Source organism: Pseudophryne corroboree, chromosome 1 (assembly GCF_028390025.1).
Source record: "Pseudophryne corroboree isolate aPseCor3 chromosome 1, aPseCor3.hap2, whole genome shotgun sequence".
Classification (NCBI taxonomy): Eukaryota; Metazoa; Chordata; class Amphibia; order Anura; family Myobatrachidae; genus Pseudophryne; species Pseudophryne corroboree.
The window spans coordinates 1130363616-1130390783 of record NC_086444.1 but is presented as its reverse complement, the minus strand read 5'-3'; the positions used below and the strand labels follow the sequence as shown (position 1 = coordinate 1130390783).

General features: G+C 44.8%; 1 protein-coding gene across 1 annotated transcript in view; it reads right to left on the bottom strand.

Annotated features, from left to right (window-relative positions):
• STK32B (serine/threonine kinase 32B) overlaps positions 1-26815 on the bottom strand; it is a 613395-nt gene extending 586580 nt beyond the window's left edge. The window contains exon 1 of the mRNA XM_063923372.1: positions 25802-26815. Coding sequence (XP_063779442.1) covers positions 25802-25883 — 82 coding nt within the window. The 5' untranslated portion in view covers positions 25884-26815. The remainder of the gene's footprint in view (positions 1-25801) is intronic.
• Positions 26816-27168: the final 353 nt, after the last annotated feature.

Here is a 27168-nt window from a genome sequence, read left to right as displayed (position 1 = left end):
AAACGGGGGAGTGGTTGGGCAAACGCTGGGCGTGTTTGTGACGTCAAACCAGGAACGAAACTGACTGAACTGATCGCAATGTAGGAGTAAGTCTGGAGCTACTCAGAAACTGCTAAGAAATTTCTATTCGCAATTCTGCTAATCTTTCGTTCGCAATTCTGCTAAGATAAGATACACTCCTAGAGGGCGGCGGCTTAGCGTGTGCAATGCTGCTAAAAGCAGCTAGTGAGCGAACAACTCGGAATGACCCCCCATGTACACAGCATTGCAATGCGTGCCATATAATACAGAGATCATTGTGACTGCCATACAATACAAAGCACACCTGGATGTTTTATATTGTTCTCTGTCTCTCCCATGTTTTGTAATAGGCTCTCAGTAATGCTAGTGGTTGCAACTATGTTCCTTTGGGTCTTGATTTGCTTTGTAAAATAATAATCTCAAAGGGTGACTATGATCCTTTCTATTTCCCCTCCTCCCATTGCATCTTTAGTAGTATAATCTCTCCCCCACTGACTCTAAATCTAATAATCTTGTATTGTACAACACTGGACCCCGTACATATTGCATTGTGCACCCCTTGGCCAGATGGATAACTTACCCCAGGCCACTGACACCGTCTTGTGGTACTCTCCTCTGTCTTCAAGTCCACACCTGCCTCCGCCAGTCCAGGCACTGCCACTGCACTCAATCGATGACAACATTGTGACATTCCAGCATGACGTCAAGATGCTGTCTTAAACAGTTATTGCCAGCAAGTAGGGACTGACACGGGATTTTGGCAACCTATTTGCAAAAACTTGCAGCTTCCTGTGGGTTTCCCTGGGCAACCACTCTGTCGGTAATCCGGCACTGCCTATCTCCTGATAGGTGGCTCCCTGACTATGACACTGATGTAGTGGTGAATGATGACACAAGGGTGAGATGGGAGAATAATAAGATTTTACTTACCGATAAATCTATTTCTCGTAGTCCGTAGTGGATGCTGGGGACTCCGTCAGGACCATGGGGATTAGCGGCTCCGCAGGAGACAGGGCACAAAAATAAAGCTTTAGGATCAGGTGGTGTGCACTGGCTCCTCCCCCTATGACCCTCCTCCAAGCCTCAGTTAGGATACTGTGCCCGGACGAGCGTACACAATAAAGAAGGATTTTGAATCCCGGGTAAGACTCAAACCAGCCACACCAATCACACCGTACAACTTGTGATCTGAACCCAGTTAACAGTATGACAACGTAGGAGCCTCTGAACAGACGGCTCACAACAAGAAACAACCCGATTTTTTTGTAACAATAACTATGTACAACTATTGCAGACAATCCGCACTTGGGATGGGCGCCCAGCATCCACTACGGACTACGAGAAATAGATTTATCGGTAAGTAAAATCTTATTTTCTCTAACGTCCTAGTGGATGCTGGGGACTCCGTCAGGACCATGGGGATTATACCAAAGCTCCCAAACGGGCGGGAGAGTGCGGATGACTCTGCAGCACCGAATGAGAGAACTCCAGGTCCTCTTTAGCCAGGGTATCAAATTTGTAGAATTTTACAAACGTGTTCTCCCCCGACCACGTAGCTGCTCGGCAGAGTTGTAATGCTGAGACCCCTCGGGCAGCCGCCCAGGATGAGCCCACCTTCCTTGTGGAATGGGCCTTGACAGATTTAGGCTGTGGCAGGCCTGCCACAGAATGTGCAAGTTGAATTGTGCTACAAATCCAACGAGCAATCGTCTGCTTAGAAGCAGGAGCACCCAGCTTGTTGGGTGCATACAGTATAAACAGCGAGTCAGATTTTCTGACTCCAGCCGTCCTTGAAATATATATTTTCAATGCCCTGACAACGTCCAGCAACTTGGAATCCTCCAAATCGCTAGAAGCCGCAGGCACCACAATAGGCTGGTTCAGGTGAAACGCTGACACCACCTTAGGCAGAAAATGAGGACGCGTCCGCAGTTCTGCCCTGTCCGAATGGAAAATCAGATATGGGCTTTTATACGATAAAGCCGCCAATTCTGACACTCTCCTGGCTGAAGCCAGGGCCAGTAGCATGGTTACTTCCCATGTAAGATATTTCAAATCCGCCGATTTGAGTGGCTCAAACCAATGGGATTTGAGAAAATCCAAAACTACATTAAGGTCCCACGGAGCCACTGGGGGCACAACCGGGGGCTGTATATGTAGAACACCTTTTACAAAAGTCTGGACTTCAGGAACTGAAGCCAATTCTTTCTGGAAGAAAATCGACAGGGCCGAAATTTGAACCTTAATGGACCCCAACTTGAGGCCCATAGACAATCCTGTTTGTAGGAAATGTAGGAATCGACCCAATTGAAATTCCTCCGTGGGGGCCTTCCTGGCCTCACACCACGCAACATATTTTCTCCAAATGCGGTGATAATGTTGTGCAGTCACCTCCTTCCTGGCTTTAACCAGTGTAGGAATGACCTCTTCTGGAATGCCTTTTTCCCTTAGAATTCGGCGTTCAACCGCCACGCCGTCAAACGCAGCAGCGGTAAGTCTTGGAATAGACACGGTCCCTGCTGAATCAGGTCCCGTCTTAGAGGTAGAGGCCACGGATTTTCCGTGAGCATCTCCTGAAGTTCCGGGTACCAAGTTCTTCTTGGCCAATCCGGAGCCACGAGTATCGTTCTTACTCCCCTTTGCCGTATAATTCTCAGTACTTTGGGTATGAAAGGCAGAGGAGGAAACACATACACTGACTGGAACACCCACGGTGTTACCAGAGCGTCCACAGCTATTGCCTGAGGGTCTCTTGACCTGGCGCAATACCTGTCCAGTTTTTTGTTGAGGCGAGACGCCATCATATCCACCTTTGGTTTTTCCCAACGGTTCACAATCATGTGGAAGACTTCTGGATGAAGTCCCCACTCTCCCGGGTGTAGATCGTGTCTGCTGAGGAAGTCTGCTTCCCAGTTGTCCACTCCCGGAATGAACACTGCTGACAGTGTTATCACATGATCTTCCGCCCAGCGAAGAATCCTTGCAGCTTCTGCCATTGCTCTCCTGCTTCTTGTGCCGCCCTGTCTGTTTACGTGGGCGACTGCCGTGATGTTGTCCGACTGGATCAACACCGGCTGACCCTGAAGCAGGGGTTTTGCCAGGCTTAGAGCATTGTAAATCGCTCTTAGCTCCAGTATATTTATGTGAAGAGACATCTCCAGGCTTGACCATACTCCCTGGAAGTTTCTTCCCTGTGTGACCGCTCCCCAGCCTCTCAGACTGGCATCCGTGGTCACCAGGACCCAGTCCTGTATGCCGAATCTGCGGCCTTCTAACAGATGAGCACTCTGCAACCACCACAGAAGAGACACCCTTGTCCGTGGCGATAAGGTTATCCGCTGATGCATCTGCAGATGCGATCCGGACCATTTGTCCAGCAGATCCCACTGAAAAGTTCGTGCGTGGAATCTGCCGAATGGGATTGCTTCGTAAGAAGCCACCATCTTTCCCAGGACTCTTGTGCATTGATGCACAGACACTTTTCCTGGTTTTAGGAGGTTCCTGACAAGTTCGGATAACTCCTTGGCTTTCTCCTCCGGAAGAAACACCTTTTTCTGAACCGTGTCCAGAATCATTCCCAGGAACAGCAGACGTGTTGTCGGGGTCAACTGAGATTTTGGAAAATTCAGAATCCACCCGTGTTGTTGCAGCACTACTTGGGTTAGTGCTACTCCGTCCTCCAGCTGTTCTCTGGACCTTGCCCTTATCAGGAGATCGTCCAAGTAAGGGATAATTAATACGCCTCTTCTTCGCAGAAGAATCATCATTTCGGCCATTACCTTGGTAAAGACCCGAGGTGCCGTGGACAATCCAAACGGCAGCGTCTGAAACTGATAATGACAGTTTTGCACCACGAACCTGAGGTACCCTTGATGTGAAGGGCAAATTGGGACATGCAGGTAAGCATCTTTTATGTCCAGGGACACCATAAAGTCCCCTTCTTCCAGATTCGCTATCACTGCTCTGAGTGATTCCATCTTGAACTTGAATTTGTGTATGTACAGGTTCAAAGATTTCAGATTTAGAATAGGTCTTACCGAGCCGTCCGGCTTCGGTACCACAAATAGCGTGGAGTAATACCCCTTTCCCTGTTGTAGGAGGGGTACCTTGACTATCACCTGCTGAGAAAACAGCTTGTGAATGGCTTCCAATACCGTCGCCCTGTCTGAGGGAGACGTTGGCAAAGCAGACTTTAGGAACCGGCGAGGGGGAGACTTCTCGAATTCCAACCTGTAACCCTGAGATACTACCTGCAGGATCCAGGGGTCCACCTGTGAGCAAGCCCACTGCGCGCTGAAATTCTTGAGTCGACCCCCCACCGTTCCTGAGTCCGCTTGTAAAGCCCCAGCGTCATGCTGAGGGCTTTGCAGAACCCGCGGAGGGCTTCTGTTCCTGGGAAGGAGCTGCTTGCTGCCCTCTCTTACCCTTTCCTCTGCCTCGGGGCAGATATGACTGTCCTTTTGCCCGCTTCTTATAGGACCGAAAGGACTGCGGCTGAAAAGACGGTGTCTTTTTCTGTTGGGAGGGGGTCTGAGGTAAAAAGGTGGATTTCCCGGCAGTTGCCGTGGCCACCAAATCCGATAGACCGACGCCAAATAATTCCTCCCCTTTATACGGCAATACTTCCATATGCCGTTTGGAATCCGCATCACCTGACTACTGTCGTGTCCATAAACTTCTTCTGGCAGATATGGACATCGCACTTACTCTCGATGCCAGAGTGCAAATATCCCTCTGAGCATCTCGCATATAAAGAAAAGCATCCTTTAATTGCTCTAAAGTCTGTAAAATACTGTCCCTATCCAGGGTATCAATATTTTCAGTCAGGGAATCCGACCAGACCACCCCAGCACTGCACATCCAGGCTGAGGCGATGGCTGGTCGCAGTATAACACCAGTATGTGTGTATATACTTTTTAGGGTAGTTTCCAGCCTCCTATCAGCTGGATCCTTGAGGGCGGCCGTATCAGGAGACGGTAACGCCACTTGTTTTGATAAGCGTGTGAGCGCCTTATCCACCTTAGGGGGTGTTTCCCAGCTCGCCCTAACCTCTGGCGGGAAAGGGTATAATGCCAATAACTTTTTTGAAATTAGCACTTTTCTATCTGGGTTAACCCACGCTTCATCACATACATCATTCAATTCCTCTGATTCAGGAAAAACTACAGGTAGTTTTTTCACCCCCCACATAATACCCCTTTTTGTGGTACTTGTAGTATCAGAGATATGCAAAGCCTCCTTCATTGCCGTGATCATATAACGTGTGGCCCTACTGGAAAATACGTTTGTTTCTTCACCGTCGACACTAGATTCAGTGTCCGTGTCTGGGTCTGTGTCGACCGACTGAGGTAAAGGGCGTTTTACAGCCCCTGACGGTGTCTGAGACGCCTGGGCAGGTACTAACTGGTTTTCCGGCCGTCTCATGTCGTCAACTGATTTTTGTAATGTGCTGACATTATCACGTAAATCCATAAACAAAGCCATCCATTCCGGTGTCGACTCCCTGGGGGGTGACATCACCATTACCGGCAATTGCTCTGCCTCCACACCAACATCGTCCTCATACATGTCGACACACACGTACCGACACACAGCAGACACACAGGGAATGCTCTATTGAAGACAGGACCCCACTAGCCCTTTGGGGAGACAGAGGGAGAGTTTGCCAGCACACACCCAAGCGCTATAATATATATGGGAACAACCCTATATAAGTGTTGTATCCTTATAGCAGCTTAAATATAGTAATATCGCCAAAAAAAGTGCCCCCCCTCTCTGTTTTACCCTGTTTCTGTAGTGCAGTGCAGGGGAGAGTCCTGGGAGCCTTCCTCACAGCGGAGCTGAGCAGGAAAATGGCGCTGTGTGCTGAGGAGAATAAGCCCCGCCCCCTATTTCGGCGGGCTCTTCTCCGGAGTTTGTGAGATCTGGCAGGGGTTAAATACATCCATATAGCCTCAAGGGCTATATGTGATGTATTTTTTAGCCATAAAAAGGTATTATACATTGCTGCCCAGGGCGCCCCCCCAGCGCCCTGCACCCTCCGTGACCGCTGTGTGAAGTGTGCTGACAACAATGGCGCACAGCTGCAGTGCTGTGCGCTACCTCAGGAAGACTGAAAAGTCTTCTGCCGCCTGCTTCTGGACCTCTTCCATCTTCGGCATCTGCAAGGGGGGTCGGCGGCGCGGCTCCGGGACCGGACTCCATGGCTGGGCCTGTGTTCGATCCCTCTGGAGCTAATGGTGTCCAGTAGCCTAAGAAGCCAATCCATCCTGCACGCAGGTGAGTTGACTTCTCTCCCCTAAGTCCCTCGATGCAGTGAGCCTGTTGCCAGCAGGACTCACTGAAAATAAAAAACCTAAAAACTTTTTCTAAGCAGCTCTTTAGGAGAGCCACCTAGATTGCACCCTGCTCGGACGGGCACAAAAACCTAACTGAGGCTTGGAGGAGGGTCATAGGGGGAGGAGCCAGTGCACACCACCTGATCCTAAAGCTTTATTTTTGTGCCCTGTCTCCTGCGGAGCCGCTAATCCCCATGGTCCTGACGGAGTCCCCAGCATCCACTAGGACGTTAGAGAAATCTCATTGGAGCTACTAGTAATGTTTTTGGCTTGTCAGTTTAAGTTTTAGAATTTCTCTTTTTTTATGCAGATTGTGAAATTATCACTGCAAACAAAATCCAAGTTCACTGTCTACTATGGTACATTACACATAGATAATACTGCCTAGAGACACTGTGGGTCATTCCGAGTTGTTCGCTAGCTGCCGTTATTCGCTGCGTAGTGATCAGTGAAAAAAACGGCTAATCTACGCATGAGTATGCACAGCAATGCGCAGGCGCGTCGTACGGGTACGAAGTCCATTGTGGTTTTGCACTGGTTCTAGCGACGACTCCAATCGCACAGCCGGCCGCAAGGAGATTGACAGAAAAAGGGCGTTTCTGGGTGGCAACTGACCATTTTCAGGGAGTGCTTAGAAAAACGCAGGCGTGGCAGAAAAAACGCACACATGTGGCTGGGTGGGTGTGTGGCGTCAAAAGCCATCCCTCCGTCGTTAGAATCAATGCACTTGAAGAGTAACTACAGGGCTGGTCTTGTTTTGCACAAAACGATTTTGCAGGCGCTCTGCTGCACAAGCGTTCGCACTTCTGCAAAGCGAAAATACACTCCCGGTGGGCGGCGACAATGCGTTTGTACGGCTGCTAAAAACTGCTAGCGAGCAAACAACTCGGAATGACCCTCATAGCAAGGAGCTGGGGTGTCCTTGGTTGTCGCCCCACCACATGACATCAGGGAGCAGGAATATCAGTGCCAGTAAGACCTTTTGACCATCTCTGCACATTTCTAAGTAACAGTGTGGCTCTCCAGGTAATTTGCTCGCTATTAAAGGGTATCCATGGAGGCAGCAACTGTACCGCCCCCTTGTCTTAATGCCCTGGGTGGTGGCACTGGTCTCACACCCCTCATTATGGTACAATGCCTTGTGACAGTGATCGATAGATGATAAAAGATTGACAATTTACTTTGACAAAATGATCCATATTTGTGGTACTTTTAAGTGCGGGTGTATTCTCTAGAGGTAAAAACACTTCAAAACAATAGTATTCATGATACATATTTGGGAGACCTCTGAAACAATTAATAGCCAGTGAAACCAGACAGTTGTAATGTGTCCCAATCAGATACTAGCTCAATAAGGTAGCTACGGATCTATAGAAATAATGTATTTTCCAAAGGAATACATTTAATATAATCATGTTTCCTATACATACATGTAAAAAAAAAAAAAAAAAATCATGCCTATTTAGAGGACATGATGTCAACTCTGATTTATAGAATCTAGTTCTAGAACTGGTTTTCAATAAAGGGCAATAAAACAGTTGTAAATCATAGTAGCATTTAAGCACAAGTAACATAGATATTGATGGGAATGGAATGGAAGTTTTTACGGCTTTAGACTTTTTCTAGCCTTCTCCAGACAGTAGCTTATTGAAAAAGCATGTGCATATTTACTGGAGGTAATATAATTTTATGATTAGGGCCATGTAGAGTTTGTATATTTTCCCTATTCTTTTGTGGGCTTCCTTCGGGGACTCTGGTTTCTATCCACAAACAAAAAATATACTTGTAGGGTTAAGTAATTAAGAACTAAACCCTAGTATGTATGTATGTATGTATGTATGTATGTATGTATGTATGTATGTGTGTATGTATATATGTATGTATGTATGTATGTATAGTAGGGAATATAGACTGTAAACTCCACTGTAGCACAGACCGATGTGAATAGCCAAATAGTTTCTGTAAAGTGATATATATATATATATATATATATATATATAGTAACTATATAAATAACTGGTAATAAATATTTAGTACACCCCTATTGTGGGAAAAATCACTGATATCCCTGATGCTTAGACAGTTTGGATTTTATTATCAACTAGCTGTTCTACCCGTTCTTCACACGGGAGTTTCTGATTTTCATGGTTGTAAATATAAATGAGTGTTAAAAATTTGGTAAATCTATGGAGCTGTAAATTTGAGACGTCTTAATGTAAGTAAATATTACTCCATGGTTCTTGGCGGTACCCGAGGAGCACCTGTAGCAGATACGGTAAAAAGTGTCAGGGCCATTTTTGTAGTTTATTAAATTTTACACACTGGAGGTGCAATCCAAATTTTAATCCGATTGTCCGTTTGCTTCTGAGGAAACTGGGTGTCTACCTACCTGGAGAAACGCTTCAAGCCTGTTTCAGCAAACTGACTCCAGTCACCCTCCACTGGAATTACCTTTTGGAATCCACCTTACCTGCATTTTGGACCGAGCCATATCTCCAGTTACACCAGTCTGCCTTTACCTACTGGATTTAAAGTGGAACCCTCATCATTCGGCAAACTCTGCATACATCTGCCAAGAAATTGCCATGAACTATACATATGTGGGTAATAGCCTACTGAATGAACTGGTTGAAAGAGCACTGGGAGATCATAAAAGTCCTATCATTATTGCATTTATATCAGTGGGGGCAATAATAATAGAGAGTTATTTTTTTTGCTTGCTCCATTTTTTATATGTTTTAATACATTTATGTTATAATTTATTTTGACTAAATGGTCCATATTTGTGGTATTTTTAATCCTATCCATCCATTTTTAACTGTGTTAGCTGATATTTAATAAACAACAGTGCTGGTATATTATTCACATTGGTAATGATGTCATTATGTCAACCCCCTTTTCATCCCATTAGGGGAGGTTTATTAAAATTCTTATTATGTAGATTTCCTATTTCCCACCTGCAGAAAACCTATGTTAAATTTCATCTTCCTAACAGATCAGGAAGTGAGAGAATTAGTGATGAGTGAGTGAGTGAGTGAGTGAGTGAGTGAGTGAGGGAGGGCTTTTGCATTTTTGTAGTTTCTTAAATTCTGCACACTGGAGGTGCAATCCAAATTTTGATCCGATTGTCCGGTTGGGCGTTATCGTTCACGCAACACAAGCCACGCATCTGTAATGATGTTATTATGTCAACCCCTGGGAGGGATCCGATTGTATGCTTCTTAGTGGGGAAACATGATAGAGGCCCAGAAACTTCTATAGGGCAATGCCATCTGAAGATAGCGGTGCCCACCGCATCCTAGATACAGAATGTATTGCATTCTGGGGCTTGGTGCATATGCGGTAAGCAACCAAACCTTCAAAAGTGACATTTTCAGAGGTTTGACCACATTTCTAACCTTGGTGCATCCCGTCCTGCATTAGGAATGGTGGTGGAGATGGGAGACAGGGGAACAAAGGTGCACTGAAAACAAGAATAGTGTTAGGAGGACAGAACAAAGAAAGAGGTACCAAGCCAAGAGTGCTCCCAATCTAATACTGTAGATAACAGTATGTGCTGACTGTTCCAATGCCAGGGCCACATCTAGGGGGGCTAATGGGGCATATGACCCAGGTGCCAGATTTGAGGGAATGTTGAGACCTCCACCTGGCTCCCTCGGCCAACATCTCCTCCCCCCGCCACTGGACTCAGGGTCAATAGCGGATCTATAGGAGGGCGATTAAGTTGATCGCCTTCCATAGCACAGAGAGTGCCTGCAAGCACTTTGTCCTCACACAAACACTGCACTCCATTCATAAAGACTGTGGCAGACTTTACAATCAATCTAAAATCCTCATGGCAATGCACTGCTTGACAGAAGGTAAAAGGCTGTTCACATTTCCACCTCTGTAGCAAATTGAAATCCTAATATTCCACCCCGCCTGATGACTCTTCAACAACTGTTAATACTACCTCATGTACGGTTCCTGCTATATTGATGTATCCTGTATTCTTATCTGTGTCTGACTCCAACTGCGATTATGAGATAGGAATGACAGCATACAGAACACCCACAGAAAGAAAGTTTAATCTTTGTTCAGGCTCCTTAGTATAAGAGAGGATGTTCTGGTCAGCATGACAAGTGCTCACCTCACGAAAACAAAGAGATGAGTTAAGCATATCATTGAGCTACATCACGCACTAGGATAACATGAAATAAGCCATGCTAATAGAATGCCATTCTCCTAAATTGGAATGGCACGTATGTCTAGGGATCATGGCTTAAAGGTCACCCTTACTCTTCTCTTTGTGTCAGTGAAAGTGATATTTTAAAATTCTACGAAAATGTAGCACAGCACAAAAGCCATTTTTCCATCACCTAGGATGTGTCCACCATCAATGGTCTCCAACCAGCTACAATTGGTGGAAAACCATAGATGGCTTAAGCTACTTATGGCAGACATGTGCTCACGTGCAAAGTGTCGAGGTGGTTAATGCATGGGCAAAGGAACACAGCTACTGCAGGGATTATGTACTTAAAAGAATAATTGGGGGTAAATCAGAGGTGGATGCAGCAAATGGGCTGTCTATTGAAATGCCCACCACCTGCAGATCTAATCCGATGTGTGGTGCACACAGATACAACATAAAGCAGGGATCAACCGCACAATGGACTTCTGAGCAAGCCCATGGCATCACCACTATCATCGCGCCTATAAGAATTCCTTGATTCTTTATGCAATTCCAGTCTGAGTCCGCCAGTGGTGACCTTCCACACACATGTGCCGTGCATCCCAGATAGATACGCAGAGGAAAACATTGAGTATTTACGCCTAATGTTTCTGTCCACCACTGAATCACTGTCAGTGTCACAAAGCAATAGATGGTGGGCTCAAACAAAAACACTTGCCATTGGCCTCTAACTATCAACTGGTATAAACATTGATCATCTATGACCAACTCTACCTTCTTTTGTAATGTGATTATCCTCGTTTTTCACCTGTTTTCACTGAGAATACACCGGTTAATGAAGCAAATAATGTGAGTAGCTGACCAGATAACAGTAGATTAAAATATTTGTTGAGAATGATGGCTAACAGCAGCCATTTTATATTGCCGGATTGCAAGATGGGATATTATTATAATAGACTTTAAGGGATGAAGAGTATGAAGAGTTTGCATTTGGAAGAGTTCCCACTCTAGCAGGTGTATGCAGAATAATTTTAATCTCACAATCAGACGTTGGCCCCCATGTTTAATAAGGTGTTTTTTGTGCTTGCTAGGTACAGTTCCCAGCTGGAGCACATTAGTTCTGTACTTGTTAATCTATATAAGTGAAAAAGAAAGCTAAATATGGTTCAAAAGTATGTTAGCTTCCATGACATTTTACAAGATTAGTCTCAAATGAGCATTATTTCCTAAATATAAGTTTCCTAAATTCCACATATCCTGTTTTTCATTTTATAGTGAACATGTAAAGCTGAGACTCCCAATGTATCTTTAAATATATATATATATATATATATATATAGATGGAAGGCGGTGAAGCAATCAGCGGCACTCAGGGTCTTATTACAGCAAATAAGTGTATTGAAGAATCACGGCATGAAAACCAACGTTTCGGGACTTCCATCTAATTTATTCGTACCAGTGGGCACCGGGGCACGTATTTCCAGCAGTGGGAGTGCCGGTACACGCATCTCCTTTATATATATATATATATATATATATATATAGTGTACAGGTGGTGCGGCACTCCAAGGATTTTCACGCTGATAGTAGATGAATTACAACGTTTCAATGCCTTTTATTCAAGGTGGCATTTTCGTCAGGTAACAACATACAATACAATAAATCTTACCTTAAATACCCATATCACCTCGTGTGGCGCTGAACGCCGCAGCGGGACTACACGCCCGGCGGCCGCGCATAGCGTGTGACATCATGACGCGTCAGAAGGCAGCGTCAGAGGACACGTGACATATAGCCCGTAACCATAGAGATTTGTAACAAAACAGGACAATACACACCGATGCAAATATTGTAGAACTGATTCCTAAGATCATAATAGGATCATAATATCGCTCCAACTGGGTACTAGAACAATCAGCCTTGTTAAAGAAAATACCATAACAATAATGCAACGCAACCACAGCCCTCTGGTTAATAATAAACAGCACAATACACGAACCAGCAATATACAGACCAGCAATATATATGTATGAGTGCCATATCTTAGCACTTGCGAAACAGATATACAAACAGAAATAAAGCTTGAACACAATAATAATGCAACGAATTTAAGCAATGAAGATATCCATGAAAAGATGAATAACATGTAGCAAGAACACAGATACTAATCACCCGTGAGTGGCCAATACACTGATGCCTGAATGTTCATTTAGGCCCTTGGGGGCCAATGTCCCCAGGCGGAAGATCCAGCGTGCCTCGCATTGTAGTAGTTTAAGACCACGATTACCCCCATGTATAGAATGTGGAATGTGATCAATCATTCTATACTTAAGAGTGGTAAGATTATGTGCAGCATTAGCAAAATGTCTCGCAACAGGCTGATCACTTCTTCCCGAGGACAATGCAGCTTTAATGGCAGAACAATGTGCTGCCATCCGTTCCTTAAAGGGACGTTCTGTCTTCCCTATATAGGACAGGCCGCACGGGCAAATGATTTGGTAAACAGTAAATGTTGAATTGCATGTAAGTCTATGTTTAATATGTAACATTTTACCATTATGCGGATGGTAAAAAGTGTCGCCTGGGATCAAATACTTGCAGGTCACACAAGTGCATCTAATGCAGCCTGCCTTGCCGCGATAAATGCTTGGAGTTGGCTCCGTGATGTCTGCTTTGACAAGGTCATCACGGATATTGCGTCCTCGCTTATAACATGACAACAATTGTGTGTCTGAGAGGCCACAATCCTGATCAGATTTAATAATCGGCCATAAACTTTTAGCTATCTTGTTAATGCTAGGACTAACTGATGTATATTGAGTGACCCAGGGTAGGATGGTTTTCTTAAGTTTAAAGTTGGGTTGTAATAAAGACATTCTGTCAATGTTTAATACCTTGAATTTAGTTTGTTGAAGCTGAGCAAAGTCATAACCACGTTTCAAAAACTTCTCTAATAATACATCAATCTGAATTTCTGCTTGCTTAATGTCTGAGGTTATATGCCTCACTCGAATAAACTGCGAGTAAGGTAGTGGATTAAATCTGGTAGTGGGCACAAAAGATAACCCCTTGGATAAAACAACAGTCTCAGCAGGGGATAATTCATGTAATGTGACCACGCGGGTACATTACACCCGCGGCAGCGAAAATACACAAGACGTGGGGGCCAAAACAAAAGTGGAAACAAACAGACCACAAAGAAACCTTAATTGTAAATCTATCATCTTATGAGGCATTCTATCTGCAACTGATTGGGTGTGCTATGGGGGCGGCGGTAGCCCCCTCATATGTTAATATTTTCATGTTCGATGTTGAACAGGCAACATTTTTTTCAGACCCCTCAATTGCAGATAGAATCCTCTTTTTCTGCCGCTATATTGACGACTTGCTTGTCTTTTGGCGAGGGGACAGTTGTGATTTGGTTAGACATCTTGACTTACACAATTCCAGTACTAGTCCAGTGAAGTTTACCTTCTCCTTTAGTGCAACAGATATTTATTTCTTGGATGTGGCTATCTCTATTATAGATGGTCACATCTCAACTAACCTTTATTCCAAGCCTACTGACCGAAATAATTTACTTATGGCCAACAGCTGCCATCCTGTATCTCTAAATAAAGGGTTACCTTACTCGCAGTTTATTTTACTTTAAGGAACGGATGGCAGCACATTGTTCTGCCATTAAAGCTGCATTGTCCTCGGGAAGAAGTGATCAGCCTGTTGCGAGACATTTCGCTAATGCTGCACATAATCTTACCACTCTTAAGTATAGAATGATTGATCACATTCCACATTCTATACGTGGGGGTAATCGTGGTCTTCAACTACTACTGTTAGGCGCGGCGGTCTTCTGCCGTGCCCTGACTGAGCAGCGGTCACGGCCGCCGCGCCTCTCTCCTTCCCTGTCCCCCGCACGGCGCCTAGCAACGCCAGGACGCCGTGCGCACGATAGCCGCCGGGTCCCTGGCAACGCAGGACGTCGTGCGTGCAGGGCCGCCGGGTGCATAGCAACGGGGACGCCACAGGTGGACCGCGTTCCCCGTTGCTAAGAATAGTTAATTAGGTTGCTCGTGCAGCAGGGCAGCTGCACGGCAACTAGTAATTAGGGTCTGGGGGCTGGTCCTGCTGGCCCTCCTGTTATTGGCCAGCAGGGCCTTTTTATGTGAGCCAGCACACTGCAGCCCCGCCAGTGATAGCTTCTTGTATGCTGTTCCTGCCTTGCAGAACTCTGTTCCTGTCAGCCGTGTTTGGTGGATCTTGCTCCCTGCCCTTTGGTACTTTGGAGGTCCGAAGCCGGTCCTGGGAATCCTTCTAGTCCTTGCGAACCTGTCTGTCATCTGGGGTTCTCGCCTGGTTTCGTGAGTAGCGGCTTCTGCCGCGTGTTGCGGCCTATGCCGCTTAGTGTTTATTTTACTGTGAATTGGTGCATTTGCGGAGGTTTCCGCTTTCACTGTCCTCCCTGGAACTCGGCGGTGCCGTGTAGGGGAGTGGACAGTGGTTTCTTTGTAGTTCCTTTCCTTTGGCGGCGTGCCGCACATACGTTTAGTTTTTAGGTTGTTTATAGCCCCTAGCGTGGTTGTTTCAGTTAGAGGTCCCCTTGTTATTACCCTGTCTCAGTTCACGCCTTGTCTCTCTTTAAGACCTGAGGGGGCATCGGAGTTGGGCAGACCTAATCCGCCCTTCAAACGCGGCTGCCATGGGCCCAAGAAACCATAGTCGTTCAGGCGTGAATTGATAACACGGGTAGGACAACGGAGGTAGGGTGCTAGGGGCTATTTCCTTCCCATTTCCCAATCCCAGCATTCCGTCTTGGTGCTCAGGACTCACTACATAAGATCTCCCCTGTCCTGAGCATCAGGACCGTAACATTATCACCGTTGTATTGGTGGGCCTAGAAATTCGGCTTCATGAATCCAGCAGGTTTAGGGCCAAACCCCAGTCAGCTTTTGGTTAACCAAATACAGGAATTAACTCAGATGGTTCAGGACCTTACTCTTCAGGTGAGATCGCAGGAAGATCTTTTGCGAGCCTCCCCGAGTATGGTTCCAGAACCAAAGATGCATTTACCTGACCGTTTTTCGGGTAACCGAAAGGATTTTTTTAATTTTAAGGAAGCTTGTAAGCTTTATTTTCGTTTAAGGCCCCGTTCCTCTGGTACTGAGTCTCAGCGGGTCGGGATTGTGATGTCTCTACTTCAGGGTGATCCACAGACCTGGGCGTTTGGGCTAAGAGCGGATGATGCTGCTTTGTTATCAGTAGACGCCTTTTTTAAATCCTTAGGCCTCTTATATGACGACCCAGATAGAGAAGCATCAGCTGAGAGTCACCTGCGTGCCCTTAAGCAAGGCAAAAATCCAGCAGAGGTGTATTGTACCGAATTTCGCCGTTGGTCGAACGACTGTGGCTGGAATGACCCGGCCCTGCGCAGTCAGTTTCGCCTCGGTCTGTCGGAAGTGATTAAAGACAGTCTCCTTCAGTACCCCGCTCCTGAGACTCTAGACAAACTCATGGAGCTCGCTATTAAAATTGATCGTCGTCTCCGAGAGCGGAGGGCTGAAAGAGGAACAACTTTTAGGCCTAATCCATGTATATATACTTTTCCTGAGGACGTCGAGGAGCCCATGCAAATGGGTCTCTCCCGGCTGTCCCCAGAGGAAAGAACCAGAAGGTTAAGTTCTGGTCTTTGTTTGTATTGTGGTGGTAAGGGACATATCGCACGTAACTGCCCGAACAAGCCGGGAAACGCTCTGACCAAGTGAATTGTGAGGGGGTTCACTTGGGTCTGCAGTTAATCTCCTCTAATAATTCTCTATTAGTTCCGGTAAAGATTTCCTTTGGCAGCCTCAGTTCGTTGGTGTCGGCCTTCGTCGACAGTGGAGCTGCAGGAAATTTTATGGATTTAGCTTGGGCTAAGGCTTTAGGCGTTCCACTTATACCCTTAGATAGACGTATCACCATGCACGGCTTGGATGGGGGTACGCTTTCCAATGGGGTTATTACTCACCGCACACCTCCAGTATTGCTGACAGTGGGGGACCTACATTCAGAAGAAATAGAATTTTACCTTACACATTGTCCGGCAGTTCCAGTAGTTTTGGGTCACCCCTGGCTTGCCTTTCATAATCCCACCATAGATTGGCGGTCTGGGGAGATTTCCCAATGGGGTCCTTTTTGTGTTAAGGAGTGTATTTCCCATCCTGTCCGGGTTGCGGCAGTTACCCCAGAACTTATTCCTCTGGAATATCAGGATTTTGCTGATGTGTTCTCCAAGGGTAATGCGGACGTTCTGCCTCCCCATCGGTCCTATGACTGCGCTATAGATTTAGTTCCCGGGGCCACTTTACCTAAGGGGAGATTATATGCCCTGTCCGGGCCAGAAACCACGGCTATGGATAATTATATCCAGGAAAGCCTGAAAAAAGGCTTCATTAGGCCTTCGAAATCTCCTTTGAGTGCAGGATTCTTTTTTGTTGAGAAAAAAGATGGGTCGCTCAGACCATGTATTGATTTTCGGGGTCTGAATAAAATTTCTGTTAAAAACACCTAGCCTTTGCCTTTGATTTCAGTACTTTTTGATCAGTTCTGCCGTTATATTCTCAAAAATCGATCTTAGAGGAGCTTACAATCTCATCCGAATAAGATCTGAAGATGAGTGGAAGACGGCTTTCAGCACACAGTCGGGTCATTATGAATACCTGGTGATGCCCTTTGGGCTGTCAAATGCTCCTGCTGTATTTCAAGACCTCATCAATGATGTTCTTCGTGACTTTCTTGGAAAGTTCGTTGTCGTTTATTTAGACGACATTTTGATTTATTCTGAGTCTATGGAACAACATATTACCCATGTGCATCTGGTTCTTCAAAAACTACGGGAGAATCATTTATACGCAAAACTAGAGAAATGTGATTTTCACATCACAGAAGTGTCCTTCTTGGGGTATATTATTTCTCCCCAGGGATTTTTCATGGAACCGAAAAAACTCCAGGCCATCCTTAATTGGGCGCAACCCACAAATTTAAAAGCAATTCAGCGCTTTTTAGGGTTTGCAAACTATTATAGGCGGTTCATTCATACCTTTTCTGATTTGGTCGCTCCTATAGTAGCATTGACTAAAAAAGGAGCGGACCCTTCCAATTGGTCGCCTGCAGCCGAGTCTGCCTTTCGGGCCTTAAAGCAGGCCTTTGTCTCGGCTCCTGTTCTCAGGCACCCTAACCCGGAGCTCCCCTTTATAGTCGAGGTAGATGCCTCAGAGGTTGGAGTGGGGGCTATCCTATCTCAGGAAGATCCGGAGTCTCAGGAATTACACCCTTGTGCCTTCATGTCCAGGAAATTCTCCTCCGCAGAATCCAACTATGACGTTGGTAATCGAGAATTGCTGGCAGTTAAATGGGCTTTCGAGGAGTGGAGGCATTGGCTGGAGGGAGCTAGGCATACTATTACAGTGTTTACTGACCATAAGAACCTGCAGTATATTGAGTCAGCTAAACGGCTTAATGCTCGGCAGGCACGTTGGGCATTGTTTTTTTACTCGTTTCAGGTTTATTATCACCTTCAGGCCCGGTTCCAAAAATACTAAAGAGGATGCCCTGTCACGTTGTTTTCTTCCGGTTCACAATAACCATCCCATAGTTCCAACATCTGTCATCCGGGCAGGCCTCACACAGGATTTATTTACTCAGTTAGTCCAGCTTCAACAGCAGGCTCCTATACCGACTCCTGCTGATCGTCTCTTTGTCCCTGAATTTCTGAGAGGCACTGTTTTAGCTGAGTTTCATGACAACAAAGTCTCTGGTCATCCAGGTATCACTAAGACCTTGGAGTTAGTCTCTCGCTCGGTGTGGTGGCCTAGTCTTTCTAAAGATGTAAGGGAATTTGTCCATTCCTGTCAGGTTTGTGCACGGCATAAGGTTCCTCGTTCATTGCCGATCGGGCAACTCGTACCTTTAACCGTTCCTCTCAGGCCATGGTCACATATATCCATGGATTTCGTGGTGGACCTTCCTCTTTCAGCCGGATTTTGAGTCATTTGGGTGGTAGTAGATCGTTTTAGTAAGATGGCTCATTTCATTGCTCTTCCCCGATTATCCTCTGCTCAAGGGTTGGCAGTCTTGTTTCTCCGTCATGTGTTCAGGCTCCATGGGTTGCCCAGGGATATTGTCTCTGATCGGGGTCCGCAATTCATTGCTCGTATCTGGAAACGTTTTTGTGCCTCATTAAATATGAAACTCTCTTTAACATCTGGGTACCATCCACAATCTAACGGACAAACCGAACGAGTTAACCAGTCATTAAAACAGTATTTACGGTTGTATTCGGCCAAACTGCAGAATGATTGGTCTGAATTTCTTCCGTTAGCCGAATTTGCTCATAATAACTCTTGTCATTCTTCCACCATGGAGTCCCCATTCTTTTCAGTCTTTGGCTTTCATCCTAGAGCCAACTCTTTTTTTCCTCATTCTCCAGTCTCCTCGTTGACCTTAACCTCCCATCTCAGAACAATTTGGAGAAAGGTGCACCTTGCCTTGAGAAAAGCTGCCTTCCGAGAAAAGAAATTTTCTGATAGGCTCCGAAGTCCTTGCACTTTTAAGGTGGGAGATGAGGTATGGTTGTCAACTCGCAACATCAAGCTCCGACAACCTTCGGCTAGATTGGGACCCAAATTTATTGGACCATTCCTTATCATTAAGAAGGTCAACCCAGTTGCTTTTCGGCTACGCTTGCCGAGATCTCTCAAAATTGGCAATACTTTTCACTGTTCTCTTTTGAAACAGTATTTTTCTTCCAGGAGATTTCCTCGGAGGACTTCCCAGTGTAGATCTCCGGTGGATGTTCAGGGGCAACAAGAGTTCTTGGTGGAGAAGGTTTTAGATTCTAAGCTTTCTCGGGGTCGGCTCTATTTTTTGGTCCACTGGAAAGGTTATGGCCCTGAAGAAAGATCTTGGGTGTTGGATAAAGATTTACATGCTCCCAAGCTGAAGAGGATTTTCTTTCAGGAGTTTCCTCAGAAACCTGGCTCTAGGGGTTCTTTAACCCCTCCTCAAGGGGGGGGGGGTACTGTTAGGCGCGGCGGTCTTCGGCCGTGCCCTGACTGAGCAGCGGTCACAGCCGCCGCGCCTCTCTCCTTCCCTGTCCCCCGCACGGCGCCTAGCAACGCCAGGACACCGTGCGCACGATAGCCGCCGGGTCCCTGGCAACGCAGGACGTCGTGAGTGCAGGGCCGCCGGGTGCATAGCAACGGGGACGCCACGGGTGGACCGCGTTCCCCGTTGCTAAGAATAGTTAATTAGGTTGCTCGTGCAGCAGGGCAGCTGCACGGCAACTAGTAATTAGGGTCTGGGGGCTGGTCCTGCTGGCCCTCCTGTTATTGGCCAGCAGGGCCTTTTTATGTGAGCCAGCACACTGCAGCCCCGCCGGTGATAGCTTCTTGTATGCTGTTCCTGCCTTGCAGAACTCTGTTCCTGTCAGCCGTGTTTGGTGGATCTTGCTCCCTGCCCTTTGGTACTTTGGAGGTCCGAAGCCGGTCCTGGGAATCCTTCTAGTCCTTGCGAACCTGTCTGTCATCTGGGGTTCTCGCCCGGTTTCGTGAGTAGCGGCTTCTGCCGCGTGTTGCGGCCTATGCCGCTTAGTGTTTATTTTACTGTGAATTGGTGCATTTGCGGAGGTTTCCGCTTTCACTGTCCTCCCCGGAACTCGGCGGTGCCGTGTAGGGGAGTGGACAGTGGTTTCTTTGTAGTTCTTTTCCTTTGGCAGCGTGCCGCACATACGTTTAGTTTTTAGGTAGTTTATATCCCCTAGCGTGGTTGTTTCAGTTAGAGGTCCCCTTGTTATTACCCTGTCTCAGTTCACGCCTTGTCTCTCTTTAAGACCTGAGGGGGCATCGGAGTTGGGCAGACCTAATCCGCCCTTCAAACGCGGCTGCCATGGGCCCAAGAAACCATAGTCGTTCAGGCGTGAATTGATAACACGGGTAGGACAACGGAGGTAGGGTGCTAGGGGCTATTTCCTTCCCATTTCCCAACCCCAGCATTCTGTCTTGGTGCTCAGGACTCACTACATAAGATCTCCCCTGTCCTGAGCATCAGGACCATAACACTACAATGCGAGGCACGCTGGATCTTCCGCCTGGGGACATTGGCTCCCAAGGGCCTAAATGAACATTCAGGCATGTGTATTGGCCACTCACGGTTGATTAGTATCTGTGTTCTTGCTACATGTTATTCATCTTTTCATGGATATCTTCATTGCTTAAATTTGTTGCATTATTATTGTGTTCAAGCTTTATTTCTGTTTGTATATCTGTTTCGCAAATGCTAAGATATGGCACTCATACATATATATTGCTGGTCTGTATATTGCTGGTTCGTGTATTGTGCTGTTTATTATTAACCAGAGGGCTGTGGTTGCGTTGCATTATTGTTATGGTATTTTCTTTAACAAGGCTGATTGTTCTAGTACCCAGTTGGAGCGACATTATGATCCTATTATGATCTTAAGAATCAGTTCTACAATATTTGCATTGGTGTGTATTGTCCTGTTTTGTTACAAATCTCTATGGTTACGGGTTATATGTCACGTGTCCTCTGACGCTGCCTTCTGACGTGTCATGACGTCACATGCTATGCGCGGCCGCCGGGTGTGCAGTCCCGCTACGGCGTTCGGCGCCACACGAGGTGATATGGGTATTTAAGGTAAGATTTTTTGTATTGTATGTTGTTACCTGATGAAAATGCCACCTTGAATAAAAGGCATTGAAACGTTGTAATTCATCTACGATCAGCGTGAAAATCCTTGGAGTGCCGCACCACCTGTACTATCCATTCCCTTTTTGTGAGGTCACCCAGGTTATCATTCAATTATGTGGCTGTGCCGGATCACCACCTCTGTCTATATATATATATATATATATATATATATATATATATATATATATACTGTGTGTATATATATATCTATATGCTTAATGTCCATATGTACAGACCAGGCGGCACTCCTTCGGACTTAAACAGGTGAAGACAAGTTTAATGCGCAGAAGCCAACATTTCAAAAGGGCCTTGAAACGTTGGCTTCTGCGCATTAAACTAGTCTTCACCTGTTTAAGTCCGATGGAGTGCCGCCTGGTCTGTATATATGGACACTGAGCATGTATTTGGATTATTTGGAGAGCACCCCGGCAGTTTAATTATCGTACCTAGAGTGCCATTCTATATATATATATATGTATATATATATATACATATATATATATATATATATATAATTTTGTATTGCCTGGTCTGTATGGATGTGAGGGTATTTTTTCTCCTGCCCATTGTACACCACTCTGGTAGTGAATGATTTCCTAGGAGTGCTCATTGCCTTCCCTCTATGCTCCTATTTGCACAGACTGTATGGAGCCCAGCTTGCCATACAGAGAGCAGCGTTATGGTCAGAGATCAAACAACAAAGTAATCTTCCCCTACACTGGGCTCCAGCTTTGCTTCCAACCAGCACAAGTAACTGCGCTCCCAAGATCAGAAGCACTATATTCCAGCAGATCTCCTCTCAGTATTTGCAGGATATATGTGATTTGCCAACACGTTGCTGAGACTACTTCCTGGCTGGAAAGCTCCAAGCATTTGCTCATATATTCCTCATATATTGTATTCTCCTGTGAGGGTTTTTATGTCTTTGGCAGATGTTCTTAAGTGCGTATGACAGATGACTTCTTTATGCACCCGCTCTCATGCAGTAATAGCAGAGTCTCCAGTAGAAGCGTGCACAGACCAGGAAGCATAAACCTAAACCTATTTAACATTAAGCCCATTATCGACACATGCCTTGTTAAAAGCCATTATGTGGGCTGAACCAACATTCAGCCTATCAAGTCACTAGAAATGACTGACTTTATTGAGGAAGGGGCACTAAGGGCAATGTTTAGGGATTCACAGTATACGTAAAGTGGGGGCAACTTCATTATAAACCTCTTTCTGAACATATACAGTAACTCAATTTGGACAACAAGTCTGTAATAATATATTCAAACCTTCTGGCGCTTGTACTGCAATTTTGCTAAGTTGAACTTCAAACAATAGTAAAAGTCTCCATAGATAGCAACAGCACCAGCGCCACATGTGACTACCATCATGCAGAACAAAATAATAAAAACAGTATATCCATAAGAAATATAATTACTTCTTTGATTTTAAAAATAGGTTTCCTGTAGATTAACTTCAGTTATTGTTGCGAAGCATTTATAAATGTATTTGTAAAGACCACAGAGATCATGGGGCGTATGTAATAGGGTCTGAGTTTGCCAGAGGTGCGGAATGTTTTTTTTTAAAGCGGCAATCATTTACAAGGCATGGTTTTGCCTTGTAAATGATTGCAGCTTTAAAAAAAACATTTGAGATGGGCCGGCATCCCACACCTCTGGCAAACTCAGACCCTATTATATATGCACCAAGATTGTTATTTAGCAGTCATCCCTCTTTAAATGTTATGTTATAATGTGTATACTAAGTCCAGCTACAAATCAAGGCTCATTCTTTGCAATCCTACTAGGAGGATTAGTGCACTGTGTCCCATCTAAAAGTTTATGGCTGATTATTAAATCTGATCAGGATTGCGGCCTCTCAGACACACAATTGTTGTCATGTTATAAGCGAGGACGCAATATCCGTGATGTCCTTGTCAAAGCGGACATCACGGAGCCAACTCCAAGCATTTATCGCAGCAAGGCAGGCTGCATTAGATGCACTTGTGTGACCTGCAAGTATTTGATCCCAGGCGACACTTTTTACCATCCACATAATGGTAAAATGTTACATATTAAACATAGACTTACATGCAATTCAACATTTACTGTTTACCAAATCATTTGCCCGTGTGGCCTGTCCTATATAGGGAAGACGGAACGTCCCTTTAAGGAACGGATGGCAGCACATTGTTCTGCCATTAAAGCTGCATTGTCCTCGGGAAGAAGTGATCAGCCTGTTGCGAGACATTTCGCTAATGCTGCACATAATCTTACCACTCTTAAGTATAGAATGATTGATCACATTCCACATTCTATACGTGGGGGTAATCGTGGTCTTAAACTACTACAATGCGAGGCACGCTGGATCTTCCGCCTGGGGACATTGGCCCCCAAGGGCCTAAATGAACATTCAGGGCATCAGTGTATTGGCCACTCACGGGTGATTAGTATCTGTGTTCTTGCTACATGTTATTCATCTTTTCATGGATATCTTCATTGCTTAAATTTGTTGCATTATTATTGTGTTCAAGCTTTATTTCTGTTTGTATATCTGTTTCGCAAGTGCTAAGATATGGCACTCATACATATATATTGCTGGTCTGTATATTGCTGGTTCGTGTATTGTGCTGTTTATTATTAACCAGAGGGCTGTGGTTGTGTTGCATTATTGTTATGGTATTTTCTTTAACAAGGCTGATTGTTCTAGTACCCAGTTGGAGCGACATTATGATCCTATTATGATCTTAGGAATCAGTTCTACAATATTTGCATCGGTGTGTATTGTCCTGTTTTGTTACAAATCTCGCTTCACTCGCCATGCTTCGGGCAAGGTGCCTCGCTCCGCTACCATTGCGCTTGGCACAGGTTACTATTCCCAATCGTAGTCCATGTGGATCGGAAATTACGAAAAAGTTAAAAAAATGGGAAAAATGCATGTCAGCCTTTGTCCATGGCGACCTAATACATGTCGACCTAGTGACTATGTTGACCTAATGAATGTCGACCAATAGTCGTCGACCTAATGACTGCCGACCTAAGTGCGGTCGACTTAATGAATGTATCCCGATTTATTAAAATTTGGAGAGAGATAAAGTGGAGAGATATAACGTACCAACCAATCAGCTCCTGTCATTTTTCAAGCACAGCCTGTAAAATTACAGCTAGGTGCTGATTAGTTGGTACTTTATCTCTCTCCACTTTTTCTCTTTCCAAGCTTTGCGAAATCTCCCCCACAATGTTGTTCCACATGAAAGTTTACAAAAAGCTAAAATATCAGATATTATATATTGCACCCAGATGTTAATAGTCTCACAATATATCAGAGATCGTGATGGCCTGGTATTGACTAGATTGCTAGTATCCTTGGATGGCACCACCTTCATTAATCAAGCAACATATCTGTATCTTTATCTGTGTGAAAATAGTTTACTACTACATTTATTATAGTACTACTATGCAAAATCATCACTTTGTAACCACTGGTTAATGAATAGGTGCCACATGCTCACGGTGTAAAGGTCCCTTTGCACCACGGAGACATTTTCTACACTGATGAAAAAATAATGTATAGGAGACCTTCAATTATATTTTCAAGGCTCCACTTATTAATGTGCAGACTTGACCTAGCATGTGTATGCTGCAGTAATAAGCTATTTCAGTAACTCAGTGATACAGGTAATCCGTATTATGATGCCTGGCTGACCTTTCCCGTAATCCCAGAGGATTGTGATGCAGGGAAATCACTTTGTAATATACTTCCACACCTATGTGATTCCTGTCTTGCTAAAATAAACTTTTTACAAAGTGAAAGGATAAATACACTGAATGTTATAGTACACTTACATTCATTAATTAATTCATTCATCCATCAATTCATTCATTCAATCAATCAATCAATCAATCAATCAATCAAATGAGTCACTGTATAATAACACATTGTAAATATATAAAACATAAAGTTCTATATAAATAAAATAATGCTGTATCAATATATGTTATTATACTGAAACTACACATCAAAACACAACACTTTTACCATAAAACTTTAAAGATAGCATAACATTTGTTTACTAAAGTAAAGATCTTTTCAAGCTATATGGGGAAAAAATAATAAACTCAGAGTTTCTACAGTTTAAAATGTGATTATTTTAATTTGAGACACTTATCCACGGTAGGAGAGCACTGAATTTATTTAACATAAATTAAATGTATATCGATATGCAGGCTTGCATTATTTTATGTGATAAACAGGGTGTGATAAATGGGCATCTCGGAATTTTTCAAACATATTTTCGTTTCCCCTTAGAGCATGGACTTCATAAACAAATAGAAACTGTGAAGATAAGTGCACAGTATCAATTAATATGAATTGAACTGATGGAAAAATATTAGATGGAAAGTGAAAGCAAATCTGCTGATATAAATAGTATTAAAGTTACTTAGTAAGTATACGATCACTGATTGCACAGCCAGAAGAGCATAGTAGGATGTTGCTGTCCGTTCAGCACCAGCAGGTACCATGGACAGCTCCTTACCTTCTTCATCCTCATCAAACACGGGAGTTTTGTGCGAGTGGTTGGCACCCATAATAATAATAATCCACCAGGTTTTCAGCATCCCCAACAAAAATCGTCGCTGTGTGAATGTAGCATCTCAGGTAAGAGAGAGGCAATCCAATCCATAACACCAGCACATTGCACCTTAAGACTGATAGGAATCCTGCTGCACAAGACCCAAGCAACTCCAAAGGCAGTCTTCCTTCTTCTCGTCCCTCATACCGGTGGATCCAGGTCACACATGCAAAATACAACTGTATACAGGTAAAATAAATTAACTATTCAGGCTGCCTTTCCATGCCTGTGGTGTTCTCTTCTAACCTCTTCTTCACGCCCAGAACAGGGATGTCTTACATCGGCAGCTGGGTGGCTATAGAAGACCCCTGGTAGGCTAGGGAAATCCTCTGCTGTGCTTGGAGCAAGCCGACACAATGGAGCAGATCCATCCCTTCCATGACACACCTCAATTGCTTGTGCTATTTATTAATGTGCTGCTCACAGCATATCAATGCACCGGGTGAGAGGAGAGAGGAGAGAGAGAGAGAGAGAGAGAGAGAGAGAGAGAGAGAGAGAGAGAGAGAGAGAGTGGGAGAGAGAGAGAGAGAGAGGGGAAGGAGGGGGACAGCTGTTGTGATCTTAGGAAAACGAGAGAGTGTATCAACGTATTAACAGCTTGAGGTAGCTGCTCGCTGCATAGCATGTAACTGGCAGATAAAGAGCTTGATTCATTTCTCTCTGGGTATCGTGCACCTTGCACCATTGTCTTATCTGTCTATACCCAATCACATCACTGGCAGGGATGGTGAAAAGCACACCTCACAGTAAATTTGTTTTATTGCATAAACAGTTGCTGTGCATGAAGCTTACTATACACACGTGTCATGTAAAATGTCATGGCTAATCCATACTTGAATGATAAAATTGTCAGTAACAATATACATTGCAGAATATGCGTGCAATATATAAAGAACTGTTAAATCATATATAATGATACCCAGAGCCGGATTAAGGCGCTGGGAGGCCTGGGGCACTAAAGAGCAGGGGGCCCCCATGGACTAAAATAAAGTGTGTGTGTGTGTGTGTGTATATATATATATATATATATATATATACCGTCCAATGTAGCATCCGGCACTCTATAGTGATATTGTATAATGCTGTGGTGCCCTCCTCATGGAAAAGTACTTCCCATCAAAATATTAAAGAGAGGTAGATAGGCGGCACTCAGCAGGCTGGAGCAAACGTAGTTACTTTATTGGCAACAGACCGACATGTTTCGGAGAAAACCTCTCCGTCCTCAGGGCCAGGCAAACATACAACATGTGCACAACTGACATTTAAAGCAT